The sequence below is a fragment of the Rhamphochromis longiceps genome, linkage group LG9 (assembly GCF_057381845.1).
Source record: "Rhamphochromis longiceps isolate RC_006_pf linkage group LG9, R_longiceps_female_GT1.1, whole genome shotgun sequence".
In the NCBI taxonomy this organism is placed as follows: domain Eukaryota; kingdom Metazoa; phylum Chordata; class Actinopteri; order Cichliformes; family Cichlidae; genus Rhamphochromis; species Rhamphochromis longiceps.
In genome coordinates, this window is record NC_140565.1 from 7800248 (window position 1) to 7823819 (window position 23572).

Consider the following 23572-nt stretch of genomic DNA (forward strand, 5'->3'; position numbering starts at 1 on the left):
TGGTAAATGGGTTGTCTTACCCCAAAAAGCCAAATAGAAAAGTTGCAACAGAATTACATTCATGATTTCAGTAGACCACCTTGATATCTGAACTAATTACAGTGATCTAAGGCTATATGTCATTGGATGTTAAATGTTTCATTGTATCATTTGTTGCATCTCTGATGGAATGCTTGTGTTTTTTCTGCACATTATTTGCATTTTTCCATTAGTACAGATGTAACATACAGGTAACATTCAGGTATCAAATGTTAGCGCTAACAGTCATGATTTTAATAAACCGATTCTCAGTAATGCCTCCCGTCTGTTGCTCATTCTAAAAAAAACTGTCAGCCCAGCACCAGGAGCTCCTGCAGACGTGGGAGTGGTGACGGTTAACGGTTGTAAGAAAAAGAAAGTAGAGGCAGTCAGCTGACTGAATGTGAAACATACTGACATACTCAAGTTTTGAATTTCATTCACCTTTCCAGGAATCTCCCTTAGTGAGTTCAAAAATGAATAGCAGCTAACGAGTTATGGCTGCAGTGACATATACACAGACAATTTGGGATTTTTGAGTTCATTGCATTTATTGCAGAATGACATTTTGAAAACTCTTGGTAATTTCTACACTTAATACTAAAGAAAACAGAAGTAAATTATTGTTGCTTTCAGCAGAAACACACACTCGCAAAGTGCCCAAAATGCTGAGTTTATCTTATTTAATTACATGTAAATTTTGTTTCATAATTACAATGTAAAATATTAAATTCAGTGGAATCTGGTCTGGTTTACTTGATATAAATTTGATTTGTACTGATCACATTTTCCTTTATGATGAATTATTAAATTAAATAAATCTTTGATTTGACAAATTTCAGTTGCTGCTTCATGTTCATTGACGGTGCATAATGTTTTTGTTTTAGCGAGGCATGAAATATGGGCTTTCTCTGAGAGTTGGGAACTCAAAAGAGAAGTGAAGCTGCATCCAAGCCTTATATCACCAAGCAATGCAAAGCAATACATTGGTGTAAAGCACGCTGCCACTCGAACAGCGGAGATGTGTTCTCTGGAGTGATGAATCGTACTTCTTCATACTTCATCGTACTTCTTCATCTGGCAATCCAACCTGGGTTTGGCCTGGATTTGGCAATTGCCAGGAGAACACCAAGTGTAGAGTTTGGTGGAGGGGAATAATGGTGTTGGGTTGTTTTTAAGGAGTTGGGCTCAGTCCCTTACTTCCAGTGAAAGGAACTATTAATACTTCAGCATACTGAGACATTTTGGAGAATTTCCCAACTTTGTGGGAACAGTTTGGGGATGGCTGCTTCCTGTTCCAACATGCTCCATAAAGACATGTATGAGAAGGGTTGGTGTGGAAGAACTTGGCTGGCCTGCACAGAGTCCTGACCTCAATTTTGGTCCAGACTGAAAAGGCTGGACTAGTATTGCACATATTGTTGAATGTTTAACTGTATAATTTATTGCATGTTTTTGAAACATAGTGATATACTCAAGTTTTCAGTTTCCTTTCCAGGAATCTCCCCAAGCAATTTCAAAAACGAATAGCTGCTAAAGCTAAGGCTGCAGTGACATACACACAGACCATAGGATTTTTGAGTTTATTGCATTTATTGCAGAATGACACTTTAAAAACTCTGGGTAACTTTTACACTTATTACAAAAGAAAACAGAAATAAATCACTTGCTTTTTTTCCCTTTCAGTATAAAGCAGCGCATGCTTCATCTCAGTGGATGTACAGAACATAAAACAAAATCACTCATCGCATTCATTCCACAGAAGCTTCATTTTGCAAAGCACAGTGTTGCCAAGAATATTCCACGGGAATTAACAGGAGGACGTTCGAAAAGAACTACACATCATACATGTTTACACACATACTTTAAGACACAGCTTACACTTTAAGTAACTCAAATGATACAATAACTTTTTTCAGAAGGTTTTAGGAGAAAAGAAAACAGCGTGCATTTATCACCATGAACCCAAACTGAAATAAAGTACAAACATCCCACAAAAGAAGTGTGGGAAATTATATGTAGAGTATAATGCTTATTTATTCACAATGCATCCAAACACTGTCCTGCAGCGTTTTCTATTTCAGGCCGAACTGGACCCATTCATTCCAAGTCACACTTAATGTTTTACATCATTACGAGTCATGTTGGCTATAGCTGTCCACGAGTCTCAGCCATTTATGTGGCTTTAAGAACAGTTCAGTCTTATAAATGGTGTTGTCTGGTCATTTGTTAGCCATACTCTGAGGAAGGCGGTCCCGTCACCAGTTTAGAGTAACCCGACAAGGCCCCTAGGTCAATGTACAGCGAGCCCTTCCTCCTGATGTGTCCAGAACCTTCAGAGTACAGAGAGGATTCTGCAGAGAAGACGAGGTAAATGTTAACGTTAAGTAGCCAGCTTATTATTAATAACAGAGAACAAACTGAGCTCGGCACTAAAGGCTTTACCCTGCGTGGTGTCGTGGTGCTGACTCTGCTGCCGTAGCAAGGTGTGGGTGGCCTCTTCCAGGGCCGAGTCAAGACTCCAGCAACGCGGCTGATCCTCTCTAGGAGGGTTGATGGCGTCATCCTTTAGTAGCTCAGATGCCGAGCTCCGCAGCGCAGGGTTCCTCTCTAGGGCTCGCTCCAGGAAGGACCGCATAACTGGGCTGCAGTCCTCCGCAATGTCCTCCAAAGGAGGGGCCTGCTTGTGGATCTGTTTGGAGACAGATAGACTGTCATTAAAGAAGAGAAAAACAAAGCTAGCACTTCCAAATAACTCAAGAAAAAAACAGCTATGCAGAACCGAAGCTGCCCTTTTTTTTCAGTGGCCATGTGAGCAGTGGTTTGTAAAAGCAGTATGGTTACAATAAACAGGAACAAGGAGCAGCTGCAAAGCTCAGCCCGTACAAGTGACTTGGCCCTGTAATGCCACTTCTCCATGACGGCAGTTTCAAGTGGAAGTGAGTAAACGGCCAGAGCAAAGAAGCTGATAATCATTTTAAAAACAGAAATGGGACTAGCTAAAATGGAAAGAGCCCATGTAATGGAACGCTTTTAGAGTGGTGAATGACTAAATAAGCCACAGGTCACCCACTGCAAACATCCTCTTTATCGCCTGGCAATCTTGACTGCGAAGGGCGTGAGCATGTTGTGTGCGGTAAGTGTGTCACTATTTGACTCGCAGGATACTAACAACACAGGACTGTCTCTGCTGAGGCATGTAACAGAGGCATATGTCTCCAATGGTAATTGGTAACCAAGGAGGATTTATACCTGCAGCTAGGAAAGAGCAACATTAACACTAAAGGACTTGTTTTTCCTAATTGTCTCTTTCCTTTTAGGTCTGTGTTGGCCCAACATACTCAGTGCTATTCAGTGTGCACCAGCCACTGAGGTGCAGGTAGCATACAGTGGGGTTGTTGTTGTTTTTTTAAGAGCAATTTTAGGAAAAAAGAAAAATCAAGAAATGAAAACAAACAAAAACAAAATTAAGTGATGTACTAATTTGCTGTGTAATAACTATTTCATGGGAAACCTTTCACAGTTTATCTACAAACTGATTTACTATCATGCAATCTAGCATTAAGCATAAAGGTCAGCTCATGCTGATGGGAAAGTACTTGGTCATAAATCAGAGCACTGAAACTTAAGAGATACCGACGTTTCCAAATAAGGCAAACATCAGCATCCAACTTTAGGGTCATCAGACGTCTCTGGTGCGCAAATTCAAACATGCCCTTTTCCTCCCAATATCACAAATTCATCCTGTGAGGACCACAAATATCTGCACCAACCATTCTGGTTGCGTTCATTTCCCTATGATGTGATTTTCATGTGCAGTACTTACAATGTACAGGTAGGATGGATATGCAGTGCGTGGGTATCTCCTGACCCAGGGAGGACTACCGGTCTGCATGTGAATGATGGTGGTGCCCAGGCTGTAGATGTCTGTCTTGGTGCTGTGTCCTCGACACAGAACCAACTCTGGACTCATATACATCTGAAAGAAAGACAGGGGATGTTTAGTGGGTGACTTTTAACATGGCTGCAGATCAGAATGGCAGAGAGAGAGAGAGAGAAACAAGTTCCCTTTTTATTCAGTGCGACAGTCAAATTCTCCGTGTCAGCGAGACACAACAAACAGGAAGTGACCTGTTGTTAGTGTAAAAGGGGTTTTCTGCCTGCAACCAAACAAGCAACCTGCAGACCCACGCTGCGCATGAAAAAAGGTAAGGGAAGTGCAGAAGTGTGTTGGCCTTTGGAGGGTGAAAGGTAAACACACCAGAGTTCATCTCTTTGTGTCTTTCTGCTGGAAATTCCAGCTTGCACTCCCATGTTCATGTAACCCTGAGCAGCCCAGCATATTTACAGGCTGTGCCTGTAAATACGCACAGGCTGTGCCTCTCTTATTATTACTCCTGGGTGTCTGCCCTGGGACTTTCCACAAGCACTTGAGAGGCCCGGGGGTGCATGTACACAGAACTATATAGACTGTCACACAAGCATGGGAAAGCAAGGACCAGTGGGTGAGAAGGTGTGTGCAAAATCTTCATCCTAAAAAAAAAAACAACTTAAAGAGCTGAAAGCCCTGAGCATCAGCAAGCTATTAATAGTGGCTGTGAGGCCAATGAGTGCACTGACTGCTCTAAATTAATGCTTGCCAGTCACTGACTCTGTAATCATTTTGGAAAAGCACACAAGTGCTGACAAGTCGTGGGACTAATTTGCTAAAATCCCTAGGGAAGTCTAGTGTGAGTCACGTGTCAACACACGCTCCAGATCAGCAAAAGAAAAGCAAGCATTGATCGGAGAGCAATTACTCAAAACAGAAGGCCCGCATTCATTACAGGGCTACACTTACATCTTTTAAGGAGGAGCGGCTTATTTCCTTACCTCTGTTCCTCTCAGATCTCTGGGAATGTATACATCATCTGTCATCTGCACTGTCAGCCCAAAGTCCACTAGGACTGCTTTGTCTGACATCAGGACAATGTTGCTGGCTGTGGAGAGATGAAAAGGAAGGAGGTGTGATTCAAGTTGGTGCTTGAACTGATAAGATTTCAGTTTCAGGTCCACTGAGTCTGTATTGATCTTAAGCATGAAAACGATAAGTAGGTCACAGGCTTTGACGAAGGAAATTGCCACGAAGAGACTCATCCTTGTCCCTAAAATGTCACCAAGGTTTAATTACATATTTTGACTGCAGGCAGGAAATGCTAAGAACCGCAGCTTGTCAGAGGGCCAGAATGGTCATTTTAATAAGTCACTTGCCTCTCTGGACCATAATTGTAACCCTGACTGAGCATGAGAAGCAGGCTGGAATTTCCAGACAGCCAGCGAGCCTTTAAGCAGTGAGGCTGACAGACAGCTCTGCAGAATGCTTTGATCCCAGCAGCACTGCTGTGGTTCCTCAGCTGAGCTCCACCTGCAGAAACTAGGGCGTATTTGTGTGATCTGTCATGATAGCTACCAGTCACTGTGACCAGGCTACCTTTGAAGAATTACTGAAAAAGCATTAGTCAATCTATCAGATTCCTATGATCTGCTTGGTTTGTGGCTGTTCACTGATTCATTCTTTTCAGCGAATTGAGTTATTTACAAGAGCAATATCCGTCTGTGGCTTGAATTTGACGCATAGAAGATACAAACTGTAATTGCATAATTTCCTGTAACCTATGTACTTGTTCAATACCATGGAGCACATCCATCAAGAGTAAGTGACACACATCTTTTATGCTTACGTTTGATGTCATGGTGAATGACGTTGTGTGAGTGCAGGTACTCCAAGCCCCGCAGGACTTGCTTGGTCACCCAGATGATTTCGAACTCTCTCATCGGTCCGCAGCTGTCCAGTTTCTCCAGCACAGAGCCGCCTTCGCCGGCCTCCATGAACAGGTGGATGCTCTGGTTCCAGAGCAGAACGCCGTACAGCTCGGCGATGTTCTCATGGTGAAAGCGGGCCTGAAACTCTACATCAGCGGCTTTGAAGTTCTCCATGGGGATCTAGCGAGGGAGATAAGACACATGATCACAAATAGCCCACCGTTTTGGGAAACATGTTCATCTTATTTCTTGGAGTGAGTTAAAAGGCTCGGTGACACCATTGCATTTGACTGTTAAATATGAAGCCAATGAGCTAAATGAGACATCCTGGGGACTGCTGGCCAAATGGATCCGTGTTTGCTTACAGTGACAACAAACTGACTTTTCACATTTTGCATTTTTATTGGCAAGGGTGGCTTTATTTGACAGTGCACAGAGGATTTATCAGTTATTGGTAGAGCTAGCTAGCTCGGTAAAATGCATACTTAGATCTGTCCATATATTTTCTTCCACTTCTGTATTGTGGTTTATCTGGAGCCCATCCCAACTCCACACAGAAAGGCCCCAGCCGGCCGGTGGATTTGAACCCAGGAATCCACAGTGCTAACCACCACACAGTGTGAGAGCAAAATGTGCTACTTACATATAAAATGCTGAAGTTTTGGACCCTGCCTCAAGTGGCGATTTAAGGAACTACAATTAATGGTTCATTTTTATTATAATTATTGTTTTTTTACCCTGACAGCCTAATCGGGTAGTTCAGCTCAGTTAGTTCTGCAAATAAAATATACATTTAATACATACTTCACAAGGACACTGACTCTTTCTGTATTTAACAGATTAGCTGACATAGTAACATACTGTTATCCTGTTTTTTGTGCTTTAAGAAATCTATTGTTATTAGTTTGTCAGTGATAATTTTAAAGTTGTTTCTTTAAAGGAATAATTTCTCAGTAATTATTATCTGATGATGGCATTGTTTTAAGCAGATAAGGACATCCTAACTCCAAGCCCTTATTGCAAACTATTTCCAGTAAATCCTTCACAGCAGCGTGAAAAAAACAACACTGTGTCAACATAGTATTCTGACGATAACACCTGACTAGAGAGGAAAGTACTCCTTCCTCATTTGTCAATATTTTCCATACAACAGCGTAAGCACGCTGCCTCCCTCCCTCCTCTTTCTCAAGCATAGGTCTGCCCAGATAGAAGCAGCATGTGTGGTTTTTACATGTGTCTTTAATGAATCTGACCCTGTCACAAACATCCAGAGGAGCTGTGGGAAGTTATTGTTGAAATTCCAGTCTTACATTAATCCCAGCCCATGTTGTAAGTTTGTTACAAGAACAAATAGTTCTTCATTCAGCAACCCTGTTCCTCTTTCACCCAGTAAACATAGCAAATGTCACGCTGGCACCAACAATCTTTGTACAAACAGAGGAGTAATTGGACTGTGAACAAGCAGTATTTGGCAGGTTAAATATTTGGCACGCAGGTCAAGAGCTGTCGAGAAGTCAAGCACAGGCGGGATTTCTAGTCACCGATCAGGAAGACTCACCAGTTTGCAGGCCATTCTCTTCCTGGTGGTGGTGTCCTGAGCCAAGTGGACTTTCCCAAATGAGCCCTTAGGCACGAGGCCAGACCCATGATTCTTGTAGGTCAATTTCCATGGAAACAGGAGAACGTCCATGTTAATCTGGTAGCGGCCTTTTTTCACAGCCATGTCCTTCTATTTGTTTTTAGGAAGGAAAAAAAAAGAAAATTATGCAAGTTTTTCTAGGCTGACCACATCAACTAAACATTCAGGTTATGTTGAAGATTAAAAAAAGAAAAAACAACAAGATTCTCACCTTATTTAGGAGGACTCCCATTTCCTCTGGCAGGTTTGGCAAGGCTGCCGTCTGCATGCTGGACAGGAGGTTGACAAAGGACAGGACCTCTGTCACAGTCCCATATCGAACTCCATTAGCGTAGTCCTTCTGCTCACTCCCCAAAACCACCACCTCCCCTGCCTCCTCATTCTCATCCATCTCCTCCTGGGAAAGTCCTTCTTCGTCTTCTAACGACAAGATTTCGTCTTCCTCCTCTTCCTCGAGCCGATATAGAGTCTCTGCAGCGTTAATAATGTCCTCTAAATTCATGTGAGTCAAGAGCAGTTCTATTCCCGAATCATATTTGTAATCCATGTTAATGCTCCGTTTGTCCAGCTCCATCTAAAATCAAACATCAGGAGGTCAGTGTGGGGACTGTTTCCGTGCTGACTTGAATTGTATAAGCAAGCGGATCGTTCATGACAGGGAAGGTTCACGTGGGGAGCAGGACGTGCAGTGAAACTACACTTAAGAAGTGAAGCTTTGATACAGCTGGCTGAACACACAACTGGGAGGGGCTTCACAGGGCTGTTTTCCAAGCAAAAGAAGGGAGTTTCGCAGTAAAGCTGGGAAGCCCCCCCAGGAAAGCTTGAACCTTATTATACATTTATAAAACAACAACTGCCCATTATTATAACTATTATTAGCATTATGATGCTGCGATAAAGAGTTCAGCTCACATTATTCGATGAAAATCATACACATGTGCATTAATGCAAACCCCATGCAACATTTGAAATAAATACATAAAAAATAAACCGTATTACGATCCAAACATGCAAATTTAGAATAGGTGCCTAGAAAAATAAAACAAACAAACAAACAAAAAACAGTAGCTGTAGAGCTATAACTAGCTATCTGCCAAATATTCAGCTGCTAAAGAAAAGAAAAATAGAGTTTCGCTGAATAACAGGAGTTACTTCTTTGAGTGACAGAAACCACGCGTTACCTGCCTTATGAAATTGAGTCGGAAGCTTAAGCGCACCGTCGTGTCTTCATTGTGGCGCCCCGCAGACTGTCTGATGTATGAAGCTTCGTGGATTGTGTTTAGAACGAAGTAAACACAGGAAGTGTGGCGTGTCTGTGGAGGTGGAGTACCTCTTTAGTGTCAGCTGCCAGCAGCTCTCTCTCGCTGTCTTTGTAGGTTTCGTTTTCCCCTTTCTTGTTTCCTCAAATGAAAAAACACAACAAAAAAAATAAAAAATAAAAAAAAAACGAAAAGCTTTCAGGACTGTTGGGTGCTTTCCTATCGGGAGACGTGTCTCGTTTAATGTAGGATGCATAATATATCACCAACACTGAAGCTCATTCGTAGTAAATAAAATAAAAACAAATTTCAAATCAATTTCAAATTTGATACCTTTAAAAGACGTTACAGCGTCAGCCCAAAGAAATCGGATGATAGTTTTTTAAACACTAGAAAGTGTCTTTTCTGGTATCTCTAGGTTGCCGTAGACAGGACCAGCCGCATGCGCATTTACGCTTCATTCCGAAAAACAATGGCGTCCTCCTTTGCTGTGTGCAGGTTACATATGAGAGGAAGGGCCAGCCTCGCGAAGTGCCTACAGAAAACCGACGCGTTTCTTCACAGAAGTATAGGAACAGACGTCGTTATTGCCCGAGCTGAGGCCACTCGAAGTGACGAAAGTGGTTAGTAATTAAGCCTAGAAGAGAAGCTGGCCTTTAGGCTAGCCCCAATACACCGCCGTGTGATGTCGAGTGAGCACCATTCCAAACTCCCCTGAGAAACGTTATATTTTTGTTGGTGAAGGCCGTAACTCTGAGTGCGTTGTGCGTTTTACACAATGTGTGACCTGTAAGAAATCACTGGGTCATACGTAAAATTCGGCAGTGTGACTGTTAACGATAACAACGCGATAACTCTTTTTGGGCTAAAATGTTATTATATAGAACGTTTTGAGCTTGTACCTGTCATTTGCGGGACGTGTATATTTACATAGAAAGCCCCACTGTAAAACTGACAGTTTTTTAAATGAGGTTTGTTGACATGTTCTGGGACAATTGAACAATGAAAACTAGAACTTAACCGACGATACATCACACTTTTTGCATTTTATTATCAATTTGGTGCATCCCAGTCTTTGAACGTTTATCAGTGCAAAACTGACGTGACACACCACAGAATTATTGCCTGCTGTCACCGGTAAATGTCATATTATTTCCCAGTAAGCTGATATCAGTCACCCAAGTTGAAACTAATGTTAGGCCTGTCTGTCTGTTAACAACGGTGTGCTTATTACACAGTTTTAAATGTCTTACTCTCAGAGAAAAAAACTTGACTTGTTGGATGGCTTCTTCTCTGTTGTCAGATGAAAAGAATGGAAGGAAGTCTCTGCACACTCTCCACATGGAGAGACAAGAACAAGCAGAGAGGTCCGTTCTCATCAGCTGTCAGTCCAGTACCAATGAGAAAAAGTTCCTCAAGTATTTATCAAAACATGGAGAAATCAATAAATACTTCTTTTATGAAAGCTATGTGAGTAAAAGACCAACCTCTTCTGATAAGCAAGTACTGCTACCTCACCACCCTGTTGGAATTATGTTACAATTATGATATTGTGTAATTCTCCAGGGAGTGTATGCTGTAGTGGAGTTTGCCAACCAGGAAAGTGTTACGTCTTTACTTGAAGGGGTGGCAATTCCTGGTGGCAGCCACGAATCCGCAGTGCCTTTCAAATCCAGACTGTTGTCACTCAGAAACCTCGGCTCAGTGGACTCATCAAACCAACTGTCAGGCCGGCAGTGCCAACCTCAGACCACTATTCCCATCAATGAGCTAATAAAGAGACTTTCCAGAGAAGAGAGTGTATGTTGACTTATCACATCAAAAGTTATACTTACATTTTAAGTCTTGTTTGAAGTTGATTGATTTGGATGTTTCCCATTTCCTGGTTTCCCTCAGATAGACAAGCAGATAAGCTCCTTGACTGAAGCCTATCAACTCACAGAGGAGAACAGCAGGCTGCGTTTCCTCGTCTGTTCCCTACTCAAGGATATTGCTACCGCTTATTTTCCAGAATGCACCATCAAACCCTTTGGCTCATCAGTGAATGGCTTTGGAAAGCTTGGCTGTGACCTGGATATGTTGCTGGATCTGGACAGCATCACTGGACGCAATGTGAAACTGGTAATGAGGCTTTCTAGGTTTCTTTAGAAAATATTAGATTTATTGGCAAACAGTTTGCAGTGATTTCCTTGTGAGTTGTGAGGTAGCTTTCCTTTTAAGCATTTTATCTGCATCTAAACTAACTACTCCTTTGGTTTGTTTTGTTGTCTCTGACACCAAAAAAAGGCATATGAAAGAACCACGTTCTTCTTTTGCTTCTTTCGGCTCCCTTTGGGGGTCGACACAGCAGATCATCCGCTTCTATGTGACCTTAACGTCCTCCTCTGTCATCCATGAATCCTGTCTGTGGTCTTTCTCTTTTTCTGTTGACTTTGTCTCTAAAATGCTTAATCATAGCTGTCTCTCTGATGTACTCATTTCTAATATATTGAAAATCTTAGCATCACCATCTCCACCACCTGTAAGCTCTGCCTTCTGTGTTTATTGTCAGTGCTACTGTCTTCAAGCCACACATCATAGATGGTTTCACGACCCGCTCATAAACCTTCCCTTTCAGTCTTGCTTTCTTACTGTCATAAGTCGCCCCTGACACTCATTTCCACCCACTCACCCTGCCTGTACTCTGCTCTTCACCTCTCTTGTTCACTTTCCATTGCTTTGAATGCTTGGCTGCAGGCATTTGCACTTGTCTACCTTCACCGTTATAGGAAATTAGGTTAGTATTTTTAGACTTTTTTTAAGTACCTCTGCCAGCAATTGCGGATTTGACACCACAATCACACATGAACCAATTTCATTTTATTATCCAGTGGCACTGAGGGAGCAATAAAACATGTGACAGAGTTATCAAACTTATTTAAGTTAATGGGCAACATGCTGTCCAAGTTGATCTCAAATGAGCTAGACCAGTAAACCCATTAAATAGCGGCATATAAAAAAATTCCCATGAAGCACTTTTTGAAGTATATTCATATAATGAAACATCACAGATGGCTCATAAAAAGTAGGAGGAATTTGAAAAATATGCCGCAGGTTGTTTCTGGTTGTTTTTATTCCAAAAGAATGCTTCTGTGCAGCAGGGGTTCTTGTTGTGTAGGTCTTACTTAAAAATGCATCCAGTGGCCTGCATTGAACCCTTTTGCAGGGTATGTTTGGCTCATGGCACATATGTTTGAAACCACCTATACATGTATATAAAAATTGCCCTCACATATTGATTTATCTCCTGATATCACCCCACAGCGACGCACTACCCAGAAATCCTTTGCATAAAACCAAACAAAGTGGTGCAAAAGTGGTTGCTTCTTTCTTTTTGCCACCTGCTAGATCCCCACTATCGCCAAACTAAAAATGCTGATGTGTTGGTCTGACTTTCAGACAGCTGATGTGCATGTGTCTGTCTTTAGTTTGTTTGAAAGCTATGAATGCACTTGCAGTAATGTAACGGTTAACTGGCAGCTCAACTAGAATGACCACAGACATCAACTTGACATAGAAGAGAGTCACCCTGAAACATGCATTAGGTGAATACTTTATTTACATGTCATAAGACAGAAAGGTGTGGAGATACTATAGGATCAAATGAAAATAACCACTGTATGCCTCATGGTTTCTTAGGACAAAACAATTGAAAAATTAAAGTGTAAACATATCTGTTATTCTGTATATTCCTCCCTGTGTGTGCAGCCTAAGTCAGGCCTCTCCCTGGAGTACCAGATGAAGCGGGCCAATTCAGAGCGAGCCGTTACTCAGAGCATCCTGTCTGTGATCGGGGAGTGCGTCGACCAGTTTGGGCCCGGCTGCGTGGGGGTACAGAAAATTCTCAACGCACGGTGCCCTCTGGTCCGTTTCGCCCACCAGCCGTCTGGCTTTCAGTGTGACCTCACAGCCAACAACAGGTACTCAGTCAGCGCAGATGTTCTGACGTCAGTGGAATGAGTAAAATGTCAGATTTGACTTGGTCACAGTTCTCTTGCTTCACAGTAAATGCTCTTTTTACGTTACCCATAATACCATTTTTGACCACGCTTGCGTTATAAAAGCTCCCAGACAGAAACCAGACTCTGGCAGGAAGTGCTACGATGGGTCAGTCTTGCATTTTTCCGCTGTGAAACTGAACACGAAGTGTGGGCTTGTTTGTGTTTCACTTCTTTTCCTTCCAACGTTATTGACTTGTGGTCTCTGCTGGTGTGTGACACAAGTACACACACACACACACACACACACACACACACACACACACACACACACACACACCTGCTAACGTACAGAAAACCACTCTGCAGTTTCTAAGGAAATGGAGTTGAACCAGCATCTGTGGGTGGCTGTGAGAGGGGGGACTTTTCTTAAATCGTGCTCACACATCATTGAAGCATAGCACCTTCCTGCCTGAGGTGTGAATGTGTGCATTCAAGAAAAACAGACGAACAGCAGCCGAGTCAGCTGAATGCTGCTCTCCAGCGGTACATTTAGTTTCTCTGACCTGTAATGGTCGGCCCTTGCACCATTTCTCTGAACTGTTAATGCTGTTAACACATCTCCAAGTTCTATATTTAAGGCAAAATGCAGGCATTTTATAATTGAACATAGTGTCATTTATTTTCAAAAGCCATTCCATATTACTAAATTTCCATTTGAAATCTCTAAAATCAGACAGTGAGAAGTACATAACAGCCCGCCTGGAGTTTGCCAGAAATCAGCTAGAGGACTCTCAGATCTCTGACTCTCTGGCCTGAATACCGAGCGTCATGTCTGGAGTAAACAAAAGTAGTCAAAATCACCCCTACAGTGAAGCACGATGGTGGCTGCATCATTGTGGGGATGTTTCCCAGCATCAGGAACTGGGATACTCATCTGGGTCAAAGGAGGGATGAATGCAGAAATACACAGACACATCCTTGATGATAACCTACTCTAGCGCTCCGAACCTCAGATTGTGAAACCTGCATCTATCTGGATGCACCGTATGCTCAGATGTCACTCTTTGTGTTCTCCACAGGGTGGCGATGAAGAGCACAGAGTTGCTCTACCTGTATGGAGAGCTGGACCCTCGGGTGCGCAGCCTGGTGTTCACTGTACGCTGCTGGGCCCGAGCTCACGGAGTCACCAGTAGCATCCCCGGGGCCTGGATCACCAACTTCTCCCTCACTGTCATGGTGCTGTTCTTCCTGCAGAAGAGGACTCCTCCCATCATCCCCACACTGGACCACCTGTGGGACCTCGCAGGTACCATCCAGCACTCACACAGCGGACCTCTGAGAATTTGTTAATAAGGTTCAAAGTTTCAGTAGTGTTTTAGTTAATAACATTAAGAGTTTTGCTTTTTTCTATTCTTAACAATCACTCTAAGCGTAGCATTTCACAGCCCAACACAACAGTCTCGTTCTTCATGCTTCAAAAACAGTGTACTTTCCAATCTTAAGCAAACACGCGTTCACTAGAAAACATCTTTCTTATTTAAGTGTCAGGCAAAAAACAAGAAGTTCATAAATTAATAATGCCTTTTTTTTCCTTCACACGTTGCTTACTAACTGTTCCCTAAAATATAAATGCAACCACTGAGTACACTAGCGGCAGTGTGGGGTGGGGGTTTTCTCTGTACAGCTGTCACACTCACAAATATACCTTGGTCAATTAGTTACTTAGAAATGAAAAATGTCATAAATGATTCAACAAAAACTTTTGGTGTTAAGGAAGTTAGATTTTCAGTGTAAGATACCTGCTTTGAGGACAGTCCCAGTGCACGTGTGAAAAGGTTCCAATTAACTGAGTCAGAGTAAAATTCACGCAGCAGGGAGGAGGTGAACAAAGTAAGAGCAGCAGTCCCCACTCCATGAATATTGTGTTTCCTGGCAAATAAAGGCAAGAAAAGCACCAAATTGTAAAATTTTGCTGAATTCAGGAAGAAAATAACACATTTTGGAAGTAACAAGAATTCTCATTTACAGCTGGTTGGGGTGATTTTCTCTGGGAAAGCAAGGGGAAAGTCTTTTCTGTCTGTAACCATGTTTAAGCACCTCTGGACACTTTGAGCTTTATTTGTTTATAGAAATACATACATGGAATCTCCAGTTAAATTGGATTAAAACAGCTTGAAAAATTCACTGACTTCATTCACGGACGTTGCACTTCTAGCACCATTTTTGCTGTCATGGAATTCCGGATCCTTCTCTCATAACATCTCCAGTGACTATTTGTTCACCTCTAATGAACCATCTATTTACAAAAGAAGTGATGAACAACACGAGATGTTGTTGAAACAACTGCAGTTTAAACAGTGTCTTTTAAATGACATCAAACAATTCAAACGATTTTTTCTTTCCACACGTTTTTATGCCTTTGTAGTAATCCGGGCATCCACTCACCACTGAGGGTCCTAATATCTTTATTGCAGCTTTCACACTCGTGAAGCCACCCGGTGGTCTAGATTGGACCTTTTGAACTTGTGGAGGGATAATTAATGGTGTCCTGTTACTGCTGCTTTCAGTGACTGAGGTGTGTGTTGGATTCTGCAGCATGCAGACCCATTGCTTTCCGGGCCTCTTCTCCCATGGCAGAGGCCCCCTCGGCCTGGCAGGGACCAGCAGCTGCCTTTGCAAGACGTGCTAAAACACTTGCGTTTTCCAGGTCATAGACAAAGCCCAGTTATCTGCTAATGTATGTATTCTTTAGCAGACAGGGCACAACCATATCACAATCAAGTTGATCTGGTAAACCAAGCTTGATGACTTGTTAAGTGTTGGTCCACCTGCTGTGCCCACTTCAGATAAAGAGAGGCGTTGTCCTTGTGGGGTCCTCAGCCTGAGCATAGGTGCCATTGCCATGCAGCATAATTGTGTTCAATGCACCTTTGCTGTGTCCATGACTTTCAAATTTAACTGTAGCCAAGAGCAGCATTTCAATGTCAGGTGTGACCCTGCAACACTGAGTACAACACACATCCTTCATCTACAGCCCTGGAGACTGTTCACTTGTTTTATTTAATACTCAGCATCCTGGGAAAGCCTTCCAGCCATCCATCTTATTACCATGTATATATGTGTTAGGAATGTTTAACCCAGTGTCCTTTTCTAATAGAACTGCCGTCACACCAATCTGCCCGCAAGTCCACTCGCCTCCCTCTGCCCCTCTTTCTGTCACCTTGGCTGCCTGATAATTGCCTTCCAAAAGCAATCTAACCTCACCTCCTCCCCTCCTCTCCTTCCTCTTCCTCCTCGGCACACCATTTAGCGCAGACTCTATCACACAGAGTGCTTACAGGACAATAAAAGGCCCATCACTCTGGGAAGGTCAATGACCCACCTCCTCTAGACACACACACACACATGTGTGCTTCCAGGCAGTTATTTAAACAGCAGTATAACACACACACACACACACACACACACACACACACACACACACACACACACACACACACACACACACACACACCAGCCTCATGGTGGTGAAGGAGACTCGACAAGGGCACGGTTAAAGATGTAAACCAGCCAAGGAAGGACATGATACATGCTGTCTTTGTTCTTTTTTTGTTTATCACGTGCGCCTGCTCTCCCCTTGCTTTCTTGTTTTCTGGCCACGAGCGCGTGACTCCATCCATCTGTGTGTTGTTTATGGCCGTCGCAGGCGTGTAAAGGCAGACGTTTTACCTTGTATCCCTGCTCTCGTCTCCACAAGGCCCCGGGGACAAGACCGTGATCGAGGGGAACGACTGCACATTTGTCAGCGACTTCAACAAGATCCAGCTTCAGAGCAACACAGAGACGCTAGGTGAGCACAAGAGACCGCCCCCCCACAGTTTGATATGTCGGTGACATTTGTGTTAGCGGGCTTTTATGCTAATTCCAGTTTTCTATCTTTGGTTTAGAGCAACTGCTGGGTGAGTTCTTCGAGTTCTACGCCACCTTCCCATTCAGCCGGATGTCCATAAATATCAGAAAGGTGAGCATGATTATCCAGAACTGCCTCAGGTCATAGTTTGGTGCCAGTTGAAGGGAGATTCAACTGGCACCACAGATTTTCTGCTGTGTGATCTGTGTGGTCTTATAGAGAGTGGATATGACATGGTCATCTGGGAGAACAAGCCCCGCCTCCTGATGTTTAAACCTCTTGTCTGGGAGGGGCAGACAAAGATCCATCTTTGTCTGCCCCAATGGCCAGTGATTAGCAGGCATAACAGATCCATGTATATGTCCACTTCTGAGAGCTGGAAAAAAAACCCCCATATTCTACAAAGAGAAAAGTATCATAAGCATCATTTTGGAAATGCTGCAAACAAGCTGATTTTTGAGTTGCTTAGGAAGTTCTACTCATGTTGTATCAGTCAGTACAAAGGATTTCTCCCTCTGCTAATGAAATAATAATGAGACCAACAATCGCTTCCTGTGCTTTTTTTTCTCTCCATGCCAACTGCATGCATAAATAAATAGATATCCCAAAAATTCCTCACATTCAAAAGGGAGCAAATGTGAATTAAGTGGGAGCTCCAGTTTAAAATCTAAAATCGGCAAAGAGCGGTCAAAGCTACAGCAAAACTTTTAGACTGACAAATGCTTGTAAAACATTTCGGACAAGGCAAATAGCCCTCTACTTCAAAGCTGCCATTTAGACTTCAAATCAAGTTTTCTAAACACACTGAGGCTCCTGTCTAAAGGAACGTTTGAACGGAGCTGGACTGTTAAGCTGAAAAACAGCCGCGATGGCTCCGAGTGTTCTGATATACTGTCAGCATTGCTGCATATGTCGTAAAAAGGCTCAACTGGGGTCCTTCAGTGTGGGCTTGGATTTATTAGTGGATCTGACCTCTGCAGTACTGCACAGTCGTTGCAGAGTTATGGTGGGGCACACACATACATACACATTTGGCATAACTGTATGCAGGTAGTTTTAACATCGTTTAATTGAGCTGTGCATCCTCGCAGTCATTTATTCCAGTGTTACAGTTTCCGTGATTATCTCAGTTTCTGATTGTGATGTAAATTCTGTAGCATCTGCCGTTTTTTGTTTTTTTTGTTTTGTTTTAGCAACTGATGCACTACGCATGCATCCATCAGACAGACGGCTATGCTTCTTCAGCAGTCCTCATCTCTACTACTATGCTACAGAGTCCTTCTTTATCTTCTTTCTCAACACAAAAGCATAAAAACCATGTCAGTAGGTAGTTATTACCACAGTAGGAGTGCATTCTCCAAGCAGAGTATCTTAGTGGATAAAATAGATAGTGACAAAGTTTAGCTTTAAGGGCATTGCACAATCTGATATCGTCTTGTTGGTGTTGTTCCCAGATCATCATACTAAATGTTGTTCCAGGATCAACATTGCAAGTGACCAATCAGAATGTTGTGACGTCATACTTTTGCGACTTCGGGAGAAACCGCCGTAAAACAAAAAACTGTACTTAAGCTGCGAGAAACCGACTCTGTCCGCCGATCAGCGGACCCTGACCCTAACCCTTTGATAAACGGTAAGCAGAATTGATATTGTCCTTGCAATATTGGAATTTCATAAATGGACGAATGGCTTGGCGCGCAAAAGACTGACGTCAGAACAATGTGATTGGTCACTTGCAATGTTGAACCTGGAACAACATTTTCATGATATCTGGGAACAACACCAACACGAGGATATCAGAACACCCTAAGGGCATCATTTGTAGTTATTGCAATACAATAATATTGTATTGTGTGTGAAGTATTTTGACAATATCATATCATATGATGTCGGGGGATTCCCACATCTACATGCTAATGTGACAAAAAATTAATATGGTTTTAAAGTCAGTCCAGTGTCTGTGTTAGTCCAAATCCTCACACCTAAGGAACTGGAATAAAACTTAAAACGCACACAGAGAGAAGTTCAGTCTTCTTTCAACTCTTGCACCCAGCTGAGCTCCGGCAGGGAAATCTGTTGGTAATAAAGACCGTGTTTGCTGGATGGCGTCTTCCCACACACACAGATGACAGCTGTCCTCGTCTCATGTGATTGATGCCGGCCCCACAGGAGCCTGGCGCCCTTGAGCTTTAGATCCCAATTAGGAGGTCTGTCACATTAACTGCAAACAAATGCATATTTGTTCTTTTTATACCCACATTTATCCTGATGTGGCTGTTTATGCCTGCGTAATACTTTCTACTGGCAACCAGGGAACATCCTCGATGGAAGTCACAGTGTTTCATCGTTGGGAGTTTTTGGGGCTAATTTTTCCTCTCTGTCTATACGCGATAGTTAATTAACCTACTGCTTAAAATGTTCAGTGCTGAATAATATGCCTCTTACTCCCTATTACTCTTCCCAGTAGAAATTTTGTTGATAAAGTAGCTCTTCATGCTTTGATGGCACAGTATATGAGATGCAGGGATTTTGCTAGAGCTTAGAGTTTAATGAATCGATACCCGTGGGAAAGAGAGACCCCAGCTTAATAAATGAGACTAATGTGAAGTTTGACATAGCCTCCCTACAGCACAGGAAGCTTTCAGGTAGACTGTGGTTGTGACCCTTGCCTATCGGCTTTCAACAGTGGAGCAACCACCATAAATCTGCTTTACTGTGCTACAATTCACCGCTTCACTCCCCTTTTCTGACTGATGGCTTTATGTTGCCATCTTTAATCCTTCCTGCCCATCCTTTATCCCCCTGTGCCTTTACTGTCAGGCATTATGCAGGATACAGCATGCAAAGTACCACGGAAGCTTCTTGACTTCCCTCTGACCCACATTTTGATACTTTATTTGATGGCCACGGCATTTGGACAGATACAGACCATGTATGTTTTTTTTTTTATTTCAGGCTAAGCTAATTTTTTTCCTTCTTTTTTTGGGTAAATTCAAAAAACTCTGCTCATTTCCCCAAGTCAAAAAAGACATGTCCATTTCCCTTCTTCATCTGCTACCCTGCAGAGAGGTGTTCTACTCAGCTATGTGTGCCCCAGATAAAGCAGCAAAAGGCTGAGTCCATGACCAACGAAATTGATGGACCATGACGCACAGGACACGAAGGTCTACACTTACAGCTGCTGCTGCTCACGAATGTGTTTTCAACCTGCCTTGTCCCCTTCCCTCTCCCTCCAGGGCAAGGAGCAGAACAAACCAGAGGTGGCCCCGCTGCACATCCAGAACCCGTTTGAAACCTCTTTAAACGTCAGCAAGAACGTCAACGCCAGCCAACTCGACCGATTCGTGGCTTTGTGTCAGGAGAGCGCCTGGCTGCTCCAGCAGAGTGAAACCAGCACACCAAGAGGTGGTGGTGCGGGAGGCGAAGGTGCACCCACACCTTGGGGACTCGCTACCCTCCTTCTGCCTTCGCAGGTCGCAGGGATCAAAAGTCGCAAGAAAAGGAGGAGGGAGCCGGCCAGTGAAAGGATCAAGGGCTTGCTAGAATCATTAAAAAATAAAAATCAACTAAAGAAGAGCTAGAAGGACTCTTCCATGTCTCCACTCTCTTGTCAGGACTTCAACCTCCTCAGTGTTGCTGTGTGATGCTTCACTGTGAAGGTGAGAGAAGAGGCTCCAGGAACTGGACTGTAGTTCCAAACATGGACACTGGAGGGTGTTAGTGAGACCTATAAGTGCATATGTTTTGGGACCTGAAATAAGGGAGTCTTGGCCATGTAGGCTGTAGACTTTCCCACTCTGTTGTGATTAAAGACAATACTGTGTAATTCAGTCTGGCCTGGTGCTCGTTTCGTAGCTCAGTGTTTAACAGGTTAATTTGATTCATTATCATGTGCATCACTGTTAACAGCATCAGCACAGACACCATCTGTTTACACTTCAGGCTAAATCATTACGCATACAGTTACAATATGGATGGAATAGTTAAGGTTTTACTGAAAACTGTATACACTTGTTACACTTATGGAGCCCCAACACGAGTAAAGGCAGCAGAAGTGTAGCAAAATACATCAGAATCATAAATACTAAATAACCATGGAAAGACATTTCATACTTTTTAAAATTATCCTTGTCTGATAAAATAAATTCTAAAATTTCAGTTTTTCCAGGCAGTATGATCTTTTTTTTTCTTTTTTTTTTGAGACATGAGAAGAGGTGTGTGTTTGTGTGTGTGTGTGTGTGTGTATGTTTTTATCTGAAAATATATAATTTCAAGTGTAATTAAAGCAGCAAAGTGGGACAAACACTTGACTGTTAGAACTGTTACAGAAGTAGTACCATTGGTAGTTGGAGAAAGAATAAACTTTATATAAACAGCTTTTATATCTGATTTTTACAGGTTTAGTGGTAAAAACTATCCGATTTATCTGATACAGATTTATAACAGTAAAATTTGATCTACTTTGTGTGCTTTTACTGCAAATATTGTATTACAGCTAATAACCCTTGAGTAATAATAGCTCTTCTTCCTATTTACTTTGTAACTGCAGGTAATGCTAAAAAAAAGTTCATGCTATTCTTTCTCTAACACTACATAACCAGTAAACACAATTTTGGAACACTTCAACTTTGAGTTGTTACTGAAGTGTACTTTATGTCATTCTGACAGCAACATAAAGCACAACTTTTCGGACAGTATTGTCGTAAGACACCCAGCTTAAATATAAAGGAACCCTTAATTATCACAGTATAACACAAAATCACTTAAACTTAAGGGATATCAATCTGTTCTGTTAGGAAGCATAACCCACTGTGAATCAGTTTCATCTGCTTTGGTGCAAGTGAAAGTGACAACAGGTGCACTCGAGAGGCAACAACAAGGCAATCCCCCAAAAGGGAATGGTTCTGCAAGTGGTGACTACAGACCATTGCTGTCTTCTTATCCCTCCTGACTAATTTTTCTGTTTCTGTTTGGTAATAAGGGCCGTGTTTGCCGGATGGCATCTTCCCACACACACAGATGACAGCTGTCCTTGTCTCATGTGATTGATGAAGTTCTATTAGCAGGACCCGATACCTGTAGTCCATTCAGGTGGAACAGGTATTTTAGTGTGTGAGTGTGAAGAACATACCAAGAGATGGACTGTTGCATAAGGCAAGATGGATTCAAGGTCAACTTGGCAGAACCAGTATCTTCTGCTTTTTGTGAGAAAGAACAGGAAGAGCATCGCCAGATAACTTTGGCCTTTGTTCAATACTGTGATTATCTACGGTTCCCTTCATCTTTTGGAGTGGTTTATACAAGAAGTTCAGGGACAGTTTGATCTCACTTTCATACAGAGAATTTCATAATCAGCAAAAGTTGGGGAACCTGAATCTACTTCCACTTCAGGAAAGCTGTAAGTTAACCAGTTCTTAACCTATAAAAACATAATCCTCTATAAAACTTTTATGTCTTTCTTTCACTTATTTTTTGATTTTACACAACTTGATTTGAAGTGCTAAAAACTGAATTGTAAAACAACTACAAAAATGGGATGCATTTTCCATATGTATAACAGACTACGATGGAACTCTAATATGATATCTTTGCAATTTTGTAGTGATGTGCATTTAGTTGAGTTTTTTCTTGACTTGGGCATTTTCTCAATAGCTATCTACAGTTTTGTGGAAGCTAGCTGGATAAAACATAGTATCTACTGCTGTGAGAGATCACACAGGGAAGCTAAGTAGTATAGTTTATGTATTGATTACAATAACCTGCATTATTTAATGGCTTTAATCAATGACTGTACAGTGATTGCCTTTATTGCTGGTTAGCTTGAATGCTATCAATGGCTGCCATTGATAGCATCAAGCTAGTCAGCTGCAGTAAGCTAAAGTTATGCTAAAACCAAAACATCTGGGAAGTAAAATAATTTGGAGAACATTGAGTGGTTGATCTTTTTTTTTATCCATCTTGCTAGCAGTTAATGTAATAGATATTTTTAACCAACTAAACAGAGATTGAAGGATAATAGGTGGCTATATATATTTATTTTTACACTTCGTTTTATCCCACAGAGATCTGATTAAATTGAACAAGTTGTACTTTTTTGTGTTTGGGATGAAATATATAGAGACATGTAATAAAATTTTCAGTTCCTGTGTTTCACATGTTGAATTTTTTTTATTTTGCTATCTTAAGGCAATGAACCTACACAGCTTTTTATGATTTGGTCATCTGTGTTAAGAAGATTGAGTTTATATATAACAAAGTGTGCTATATAAATAAAATCACCATTGTCATTACCACTGGCTTGATTTGGTCAGAGTAATTTCTTTTATTCTATCTGTATCTTCTTCTGTGTGGGAAGAAATTAGCCTTGTTCTTGGGGGTTAGGCTAAAATCCCATCACCCAATGATTAGTGAGGTCCCAGTTTCAAAGTCTGCGGTTGGCTTTGACTGATACCATAGGCTCATATTGTGACTTATTAATGACAAGTTTGGCCCACCCTGAAACATCCCCTGCTTTCTTGTGCATTTTAACTCGAATAGGGGCTATACTTTATTTAAAAAAACATGGAAGTGACACTGAGTGTTCACTCAGGTCATAGATCACAGGAACTGAATGGTTGTTTTTCCCATGGGCATCTATATAATCAGACTTCTGCACACAATGAAGCTGGCCCTTGCTGGTCATTGGAAAGAAGTAGCTTTGAGCCACTTTAACATTGTCTTCACTTTTGAGATGTGGAATCAGCATTCATACATAGTTAATGGGAAGCACAAAGGTAATAAATTAATGCTAGAAACTAATTTTCTAAAATGAAAAACTATTGGAAAATGTATTTAGAATCTAAATAAATGTAAAGATAAACTGAAAGACAATACATACCGCTGAAGAATTGCATACATACTTTTAGGCTTTGATTTTAGTTAAGACAGCCAGTGGCAATTTGGGAGTATTTTTTTTTTTCATACT

The 23572-nt window shown here is 41.9% G+C and overlaps 2 protein-coding genes and 1 long non-coding RNA gene across 5 annotated transcripts; 1 reads left to right on the forward strand and 2 right to left on the reverse strand.

Moving 5' to 3' along the window:
- Positions 1–1605: 1605 nt before the first annotated feature.
- On the reverse strand, positions 1606–8823 carry map3k8 (mitogen-activated protein kinase kinase kinase 8). Of its 2 annotated transcripts, none has more exons than XM_085418125.1 (8): positions 8641–8823; positions 7671–8033; positions 7379–7549; positions 5739–6000; positions 4891–4997; positions 3845–3997; positions 2464–2710; positions 1606–2372 (listed from the first exon to the last, which is right to left on the reverse strand). In XM_085418125.1, the coding sequence occupies exons 2-8, from the start codon at positions 8031–8033 to the stop codon at positions 2248–2250; spliced, it is 1428 nt and encodes a 475-aa protein (XP_085274251.1). In that variant the 5' UTR covers positions 8641–8823; the 3' UTR covers positions 1606–2247. The 2 variants fall into 2 exon arrangements, with proteins under 2 accessions (XP_085274251.1, XP_085274250.1); XM_085418124.1 differs by having other exon boundaries at positions 8645–8821.
- A 337-nt stretch (positions 8824–9160) lies between these two features.
- mtpap (mitochondrial poly(A) polymerase) lies at positions 9161–22862 on the forward strand. 2 transcript variants are annotated; one of them, XR_014913237.1, is made up of 10 exons: positions 9169–9341; positions 10022–10188; positions 10285–10518; positions 10615–10839; positions 12466–12677; positions 13778–14004; positions 16456–16548; positions 16646–16719; positions 18063–18241; positions 19845–19982. XR_014913237.1 is itself a non-coding variant. In XM_085418126.1 (9 exons), the coding sequence occupies exons 1-9, from the start codon at positions 9161–9163 to the stop codon at positions 20187–20189; spliced, it is 1758 nt and encodes a 585-aa protein (XP_085274252.1). In that variant the 3' UTR covers positions 20190–22862. The 2 variants fall into 2 exon arrangements, 1 of the variants encoding a protein (XP_085274252.1); XM_085418126.1 differs by lacking the exon at positions 18063–18241 and having other exon boundaries at positions 9161–9341; positions 19845–22862.
- Positions 13897–16563, reverse strand: LOC146661622 (uncharacterized). Its single transcript, XR_014913238.1, has 3 exons — positions 16428–16563; positions 14498–14627; positions 13897–14033 (listed from the first exon to the last, which is right to left on the reverse strand). It is a non-coding gene; the product is annotated as an uncharacterized LOC146661622 (long non-coding RNA).
- Positions 22863–23572: the final 710 nt, after the last annotated feature.